This window comes from Giraffa tippelskirchi, chromosome 5 (assembly GCF_054371585.1).
Source record: "Giraffa tippelskirchi isolate mGirTip1 chromosome 5, T2T-mGirTip1v1.2.pri, whole genome shotgun sequence".
NCBI lineage: Eukaryota > Metazoa > Chordata > Mammalia > Artiodactyla > Giraffidae > Giraffa > Giraffa tippelskirchi.
In genome coordinates, this window is record NC_137279.1 from 27,664,521 (window position 1) to 27,673,676 (window position 9,156).

Genomic DNA, 9,156 nt, shown 5'->3' on the forward strand with positions numbered 1-9,156 from the left:
CATGGACATGCATTTATGTTTAGTTTTGATCCTCTCCCATCCCCTTAGTTAAGATTCCCCTCAGTGAAACTACTAAATTCAAGATTGTGAATACCTTTTAATGCTCTTGATGTTGTTAACTGTTACCAATCTGGTTTCTTCAGCACTGATTGAATATTCATCTTAATATCCTTATACAATCAAGTATTATTAGTTTTTGTAGATAAACAAGTGGTTTTTTATTTTAACTGTAAGTTACTTTTCTTTCATTGCAAGTGGTAGTTTTTCTACCCTTTTTCTTCTTCATATTTCTCCTATTTTAATACATTTGTCTGTTAGTCTCCATGTTTTCTATTATTGATTTCTGTAGAATAAGGGTAGTTTAATATCTTATTCTTCTATACTTTCTTACACACAGTTGGACTGAACTTAGGGAAGAATACCACAAACCAGCTGCTTCAGAGTCTGAATTCTTATTGTTTTTATGGTTTTTAGTGAGAAGATAATAGGGGACAAAATAAGTACCAGTCCTTTGTGTCCTTTTGGTTGGAGAACTTGTACCATTTTGCAACTTTGGCTATGATAGGTGTCAAGAAAACCTTATAACAATAAGGGAAGTCTAAATAAAGGAAAGATAAATATAGACAGGAGGGGTCAATGTGTTGAAGGTGGTGCCTCTCCCACATTTGTCAACAGAAACATTGTAATACATTCAAAACTCCAATAAGTTGTTCTTTTGTGTGTGTGTGAGACTTGATGTGTTAATTTTAAATTTTATGTAGGCCCTTTGTGGCAGGAGTAGTCAAGATACACTGAAATAACTTCCCCTGCTAGATATCATTATTATATCTAGTATTATTATTTAACTCATATGTGGAGTACATCATATGAAATGCTGGGCTGGATGAAGCACAAGCTGGAATCCAGATTCCCAGGAGAAATGCCAATAACTTTAGTCATATATGCAAATGCTGCTGCTGCTGCTAAGTCACGTCAGTCGTGTCTGACTCTGTGCGACCCCATAGACGGCAGCCCACCAGGCTCCCCCGTCCCTGGGATTCTCCAGGCAAGAACACTGGAGTGGGTTGCCATTTCCTTCTCCAATGCATGAAAGTGAAAAGTGAAAGGGAAGTTGCTCAGTTGTGTCCGACCCTTAGCGACCCCATGGACTGCAGCCTACCAGGCTCCTCCATCCATGGGATTTTCCAGGCAAGAGTACTGGAGTGGGGTGCCATTGCCTTCTCCGATATATGCAAATGACATGACCCTAATGTTAGAAAGTGAAGTGGAACTAAAGAGCCTCTTGATGAAAGTGAAAGAGGAGAGTGAAAAGGCTGGCTTAAAATTCACCATTCAAAAAATGAAGATCATGGCATCCGGTCCCATCACTTCATGGAAAATAGATGGGGAGACAATGACAGACTCTATTTTCTTGGGCTCCAAAATCACTGCAGATGGTGACTGCAGCCATGAAATTAAAAGATGCTTGCTCCTTGGAAGAAAAACTGTGGCTAACCTAGACAGCATATTAAAAAGCAGAGAGATTACTTTGCCAACAAAGGTCGATCTAGTCAAAGCTATGGTTTTTCCAGTGGTCATGTATGGATGTGAATTGTGGTATTGGAGAAGACTCCCAAGAGTCCCTTGGACTGCAAGGAGATCCAACCAGTCAACCCTACAGGAAATCAGTCCTGAATATTCATTGGAAGGACTGATGCTGAAGCTCCAGTACTCTGGCCACCTGATGTGAAGAGCTGACTCATTAAAAAAGACCCTGATGCTGGGAAAGATTGAAGGCAGGAGGAGAAGGGGATGACAGAGGACGAGATGGTTGGATGGCATCACCGACGTGATGGACATAAGTTTGAGTAAGCTCCGGGAGATAGTGAAGGACAGGGAAACCTGGCATGTTGCAGTCATGGGGTCACAAAGAATCGGACATGACTGAGTGAACAAACAGCTAGATATCAAGACCAAAAGACGAGAAGAGGAACAGACCCATGCTTATGTGAACCTTGATAAATGACAGGAAATCTTATGGAGCAGTGGGGAGGTGTCGGGAAATGTGCTTGGAGAATTGGGAATCTGTGTGGAAAAAGGGACAATTGACAGTTGGACCCTTTCTCACATAACATACAAAAGTCAACTCAAGGTTGACTAAAGGCTTGGATGTGTGAGGCAACATCGAAGCTTTTAGAGGAAAATATAGGGGAATGTCCTATGTAGGGAAGAGTTTCTTTAAAAGATAAGGAAATTATTTGATAAATATAGCCAATTAAGATTAAGAACTTTTCATCAAACACAAAGAAAGTGAACAAACAAACTAGGAAAGAACTTAGTAACATAACTAATAAAAGATTCATATTCAGAATTACGCATATTCTGTGTGTTTATATATCCTCCAACTCAGAACACTTTAAGCACTTTAAGAGCACTTAAGCACTTTAAGAGGAAACTCAAATGGTTAGTAAGTGTGTAAAAATTGCTTTATCTCATTAATCAGGGAAATAGAGAATTACTTGCCATATTTTAGATTGAATAATATTGAGTGTTGGGAGAAGGTGGAACAGTGGCACCTTTCCAAAAACCACTGGAAACAATTTGGAAAATAATTCAATATCAAGTAGAGCTGAGCCTAATGTATCCCCTAAAACCCTGTATATTTTTAAAGTATACCATTGAGACGCTCATGGCATGCCAGAAGACAAGCACAAGAATACTTACGTTACCATTGCTTACAGCTGCAGAAACTGGAAGCAGCCTGGAAGTTCCATAGCACCAAAATGGATAAATCAGTGGTGGTGTCTTAGACATTACAGTCCTTACTCTTGCTTACTCTTACTCTTAGAGGTGGGATAAGTGAAAGAAATATAGTCACATGCATCCACAAGAGTAAAATACCTCAAAATATCTTTTGAGAAGAAGCAAGTCATAGTTTAAAACCACAAAACTAACCAAAACATTGCTTAGACATCATACAAAATAGGAAGAACTATTAAAAAAAAAGCAGAGAATGTTTAGCATAAAAACCAAGATAGTTGGAAGGGTTGGAAGAGGAAAAGAATAGGCTGTGAACTTCTTAGTTTTCTGTTTCTCAACCTGGGAAATAGATGCATGGGTATTTGTTTTATTATGCTTTATACTATATATATATGTATCTCGCATACTTTCCTGTTCATAAGATATGTGTACACATATCTTAGTTGCTCAGTTGTGTTCCGCTCTCTGTGACTCCCTGGACTGTAGCCTGTCAGGCTCTTCTCTATCTATGGAATTTTCCAGGCAAGAATACTGGAGGGGGTTGCCATTTCCTCCTCCAGGGGATCTTCCCAACCCAGGATTGGAACCCACATCTCTTGCATTGACAGGGTGATTCTTTACTACTGAGCCACCTGGGTTTCCCAAGATACAGTTAATGGCAAAGTAATTTTCTTAAAAGATCTTAATGTAAAATATGAGGAGTAATTGAGGAAAGGAGGCAATGCAGGAGACTTCAAGCAAAGAAACTTGATTATAACAAGCAGTAGTAAAATTGGAGGAATTTGTCTTGGTCTTTTTTCTTTTTAAAGATAGATTTATTGATGGATTTATGGCTGTTCTAGGTCTTCGTTGCTGCTTGCAGGCTTTCTCTAGCTGCTGCGAGTGGGGGCTACTCTCTAGTTGTAGTGTACAGGAACTCCCTAACTATCCCTCCTGGCAACCATGAGTTTGTTTTCTAAGTCTGTGAGTCTCTTTCTGTTTGTAAGTTTATTCATATCATTTCTTTTTAGATTCCACATGTAAGAAATGTCATACAATATTTCTCCTTCTCTGTCTGACTGACTTCACTCAGTAGACTCTCTAGGTCCATCCATGTTGCTGCAAATGGCATTATTTCATTCTTTTTAATGACTGTGTAATATTCCATTTTATATATGTACTACATCTTCTTTATCCATCTTTTTTTAAATTCTTAATGCCAGCTTTCCTCACCAGGTGAGCATGTATCCTAAAGGTGTCACATATCAAGCCAGGTCTTGTGAGTATTATTTCTACCCAGTCCACTTTATGAGCTGATGCCTGTACTGATTTTTAACCGGATTATTTGTCTTACTGAATTTTCATACTTTACTCACTTGTTTGAGTGCTTTGGCTTGGCTTTGACTGACTGCAGGAAGAAAAGCACAGAATGATAGATACATTTCTAAACTTTCCCTTGAAAAAATGATAACCTCTTCCTTTCTTCATGTGCTTTAGCTCAGGTTCAAATTGAAGGTGATTTCCTGGCGTGTTCCTTCTCTATACTTGAGGAACAGCCCATGGACATGCTTCTGGGACTGGATATGCTGAAACGGCATCAGGTAATTAAGAGTTTCATTTTCTTTTCACATTGGCTTTTTATGACTTACATGGTTATTACTGCACATTCCCTTGGTTGTGTATACTGAAAAACTAAGAAGCATGACTTCAGACCTGGAAAGGTCCTTAATTGATGGTATTGTCATACACAGTTTGATATTACATATCAGTAGAAATAGAATCTTTTTGTGAAGTCTTTCTGAATCTATTGAATCCTGCCATCTGTTTTGAGGCTATAGTGGACAGTTTGGTTCTCTTGTGTAATTTTTAGTTTCTGAGTTGTTCAAAGTTGCTAAGTCATGTCCAACTCTTTGCAACCATATGGACTCAACACTCCAGGCTCCTCTGTCCTGCACTACCTCCCAGAGTTTGCTCCAATTCATGTCCGATGAGTCAGTAATGCTATCTAATCATCTCATCCTCAGTCATCCGTTTCTCCTTTTGCCTTCAATCTTCCCCAGCATCACTGGAGGAGGAAATGGCAAACCACTCCAAGTTTCTTGCCACAAGAACCCCATGAACAGCATGAAAAGGCAAAAAGTTTCTGAGTGGAACTCAAATAATTTTTTGATGGATTTGTAGGGCTATGTACATAATACACAATGATGATTTTACTGCGAGTATAAGTTTAGTAAATCCTTAGTAGTTGATCAAACAGTACTTGGGAAGAAGAGTATAGAGATTTAAGGGAAAAGATTACATAAGATGTTGGAAATGGAAATGTCTGTTTAGTACAGGAAGAATAATTTATAAATGTGTTCATTTGCAGTGGTTTTTATATTTCTACTCTGAAGCCTAATCATGTGTTGAGACAAACTCATTGAAGAAGGAATTAGTGTGCTCTTGGACAGTAAAAATTCACACAACGAGGTTTCATATCTTGTCAATATTTTTATGTCACTAATATTTTTTTAATTTTTTTATTGCAGTATAGTTGATTTACAGTGTTTTGTTAGTTTCTGCTATACAGCAAAGTGAGTCAGTTATACATATATCCATTCTTTTTTTATATAGGTTATTATATAGGTTCCTATATAGGTTATCACAGAGTATTGACTAGAGTTCCCTATGCTATACAGTAGGTTCTTATTAGTTACCTGTTTTATATATTGTAGTGTGTATATGTCAATTCCAGTCTCCCAATTTATCCCTCCCGCTCTTCTCCCTTGGTAGCCATAAGTTTGTTTTCTATATCTGTGACTAAGGTTCTATTTTATAAATAGGTTCGTTTGTACCATGTTTTTAGATTCCATATATACAGAATATCATATATTTGTCTTTGATTTACCTCACTCAGTATGATGGTTCCTAGGTCCATCCATGTTTGCTGCAAATAGGCATTGTTTCATTCTTTTTTATGGCTGAGTAATATAAAAATATGGAATGCTTCACAAATTTGTATGTCATCCTTGCTTGGGCAATGCTAATTTTCTCTGTATCATTCCAACTTTAGCGTATGTGCTGCTAAAGCAGCACACTAATTTTCTTTTCTAAATGTTTAACAGTAAATTCCCACTAAAATATATTGCATTGATACTCTAATCAAGGTGCAGAATTTTAAGTTGAAGGAATGAGTGAATTCATGTATAAATAAAATCCAATTAAATCTAATTTATAAACATTGCTAATGTTTCCCTTTTTCTTTATTTTTGTTTATTTTTTTTAACTTCCTCTATTTTTAAGTCATGGTATAGACTAGCAGGAGAAGGCAATGGCACCCCACTCCAGTACTCTTGCCTAGAAAATCCCATGGATGGAGGAGCCTGGTAGGCTACAGTCCATGGGGTCGCTAAGAGTCGGACACGACTGAGCAACTTCACTTTCACTTTTCCCTTTCATGCACTGGAGAAGGAAATGGCAACCCACTCCAGTATTCTTGCCTGGAGAATCCTAGGGACGGCGGAGCCTGGTGAGCTGCCGTCCATGGGGTCGCACAGAGTCAGACACGACTGAAGCGATTTGGCAGCAGCAGCATAAACTAGCAGTCTCCAGCTTTACAGATTCAAAACATATGTGTATAACTGTCCTATATTAAGTAATTGTAAAAATATACTGAAAAGGAGGCTAGCATAAATATGAAACGCAGAATTTTTTTTATAGTGCTTGCCTTGTCCATATATGACTGTTGAGACCATTGGTATAGACTTTAAATATAAGCTATACTTTTTACACTAAGCAAAAAGTGTGCAACTATAAAACTAAGGCATACCATTTATATAGTTGTATATTTTTTATAAAAAAGTCATTTATGTGTTTCTAAAAGGTGTGGCTGCGGATTATGCCTGGTAGTTCACCAAATTTTTTGCAGTGAACAGGTGTTACATGTAAATTCAGATGTGAACCATTTCTGCGTTTGACAAATAAGTGTGAAGTATATCCCATAGAGATTATTCTGCTATACAATTTAAATATTTAAAAAAATTCTAAATTAACAGTGTCACATAGATTAAATTTAGGTAAAATTGGTTTTGTTTTGTTTTTTGTTTTGAGTCATCTCTGTCAATGTTATTTGTGAATGGAGTTACGAAGTTCAGGGTCATAATTTTCCTGCGTCATGTTTGATCTGCTATCATATGTCTTTGGTTTCTTCTTTCTAAGTGTTCCATTGACCTCAAGAAGAACGTGCTCGTGATCGGCACCACAGGCTCAAAAACCACCTTCCTTCCCGAGGGGGAGTTACCAGAGTGTGCCCGGTTGGCATATGGGGCCGGGCGAGATGAAGTACGGCCAGAGGAGATTGCAGACCAAGAACTGGCAGAAGCCCTTCAAAAATCTGTAGAGGATGCAGGTATTTGGAATGGCCGAGCTCGCGGGTAATACTCTAGTTACTGTGGGTGAGCCAGAGAAGTTCGGGCTTCAAAGGGGAATAAGTACCAATTCATAATCCATCTCATCGTCCTGTTGTAGGTGTGTTCTTGTCTTCCTACCACCTCCTCACATCTCCACATACAGTATAGAAAAGCTCCCGTGTTTCAGTAGATCCAGAAATAGCCGTCCATTGGTGTGTGCAGGATACATCGGGGAGTTCTTTGCTTTGGCACATTTTGGTGGGGCTCGTAAAGAATCTTTCTTGTCTTTTTTTTTTTACCTGAAGAAAATTATAACAGTAAGCAGACACTTCCTTTTGAGTTGAACATTTCCTGGAAATTTTCTTTTTCATTTCTTAGGCCCATTTACTTTGGAAGATGACATTGTTGTGTCTGTGACTGAGCAACCCTAACTTTAATATCTACTGAAAGTGCTTCCACCTAAGGTTTCCTCCTCTACCACCCGAGTCTCAGTTGTAGCTTCTTTAAAGAACAAGCCAAGTTTTCTGGGGTAAAAATGGAGGGATGCAGTTACGCTGAAATCTCACGTCTGTGGATAAGTTTTTTTCCCGTCTGTTACATATCAGTGACTCTGGGGTATATTTTCTAGAAGCTGAAGAGAAGTTTGAGTTATTTTAATGTCTTGAGCTGTAATTGTTCATTAGTGACTGATATCACACATGGCATTTGCTGATACAGTAAAATATATTAGAGCTGTAAGTTGAGGGAATAGCTTTCTCCTAAAGACCAAAAAAAAAAGGTAAGAGTTTTAACAAAAAGCAGCCAGATTTTGCCAGTGCATGTCACTGGAGAACATCCAGTGATCTAACCTTGAGACTCTTGAGAGTAAGTGTGAGTTGCAGATAGAGCTTCCAAGCTGGCTTTGTTCAGAATCTACTTCACCACCACCTTTTGACTCAGTTTACATATAAAATACAAATTGGGTGGTGATTTAGTATTTTGTATGAAGGGGAGAATTTTGAACAACCTGACATAATAGTTTTAACCTTACCTACAAGGCAAGCTTGAATGGGTTTGACATACTTACTTAGAAGGTGTTTTTTTTTTTTGTAACTTGTCATCTTAGTTATAATGCTATTTATTAATAAAATGAGCATGTATTATCATTTTGTGAAACCTCTATTCTTCCCCCCCACAGCTTTGGTGCTTTCATTTGAGAAACACCAGCTGACAGTAGCAGTGCTTTATAACCTACTAACCTTAGGCCCATTTACTTTGGAGGATGGCATTGTGTCTGTCAGTGAGCAACCCTAACTTTAATATAACCGTTACCCTCTTTGAGTAATTATTTTCTTTTAATAAAAAGTTTAGGAGATTAAAATAGAAACCACAGCCATAGTGAAGGGGGTATACCAGTTTTAAAGGATTAAAAGGAAATGGCTCTCTACCCGTGTGATGACCTTTTGTTACTGACAGTATATAGCTTGTGCTAATTTTTGTAATGTTTAAATAGTGAGATAATTCTTCAATATCATATTGTATTTGTTTGAAACATCAGCATCCTACTATTAATCAGAATCACCTAACTGTGAACATAGTAGATAAATGTATTTTTCCCTAAAAACTGTCTCTTTGGTATGGATACTCTATAGCAGAATATCTTTATCTTTTCTATTGATTAAAACATAATTTAAAAATACTAATTCAGAGTATTTGAAAAAGAAGTTAAGCCAGGATAGGTAATCAGGTTTGGATTATTTTTCTTGTAAAAATAAATCTCAACTGAGAAAGAAATGTTGAAAGTTGCTATCAAATGTGTTCGCTCACTTTTACTCCATAAGATTTCCCTATCATGTAATTCCGTCTATGGATCTCCTTTTTTCATCTCTTTCATGCGTTTGCCCATGAATTCTCTGTGTAGGTGTGGAAAATTAATTTCTTCCCAAGTTCTGTTGAAAATCTGTTGAAGTTGACATATTGCTTTATGTATTGTGAGAGAATTAGAGCAACTAGCAAATCTTTTTGATTTGCTATAAGAACATTCCCCCACTACAAGAACATTCCCCCACCT

The 9,156-nt window shown here is 37.6% G+C and overlaps 1 protein-coding gene and 1 non-coding gene across 3 annotated transcripts in view; one reads left to right on the plus strand and one right to left on the minus strand.

Moving 5' to 3' along the window:
• Positions 1 to 9,156, plus strand: part of DDI2 (DDI proteasomal shuttling factor 2) — a 36,611-nt gene that overhangs the window by 22,612 nt on the left and 4,843 nt on the right. Inside the window, exons 7-8 of one of the 2 annotated variants that reach the window (XM_081488099.1) lie at positions 4,216 to 4,319; positions 6,916 to 7,105. In XM_081488099.1, coding sequence (XP_081344225.1) covers positions 4,216 to 4,319; positions 6,916 to 7,105 — 294 coding nt within the window. Of the gene's footprint in view, positions 1 to 4,215; positions 4,320 to 6,915; positions 7,135 to 9,156 lie in introns of those variants that run through there. The other variant, XM_081488098.1, reaches the window with a different exon arrangement.
• LOC145508051 (U6 spliceosomal RNA) lies at positions 5,690 to 5,793 on the minus strand. The gene has a single exon (XR_014055320.1). It is a non-coding gene; the product is annotated as a U6 spliceosomal RNA (small nuclear RNA).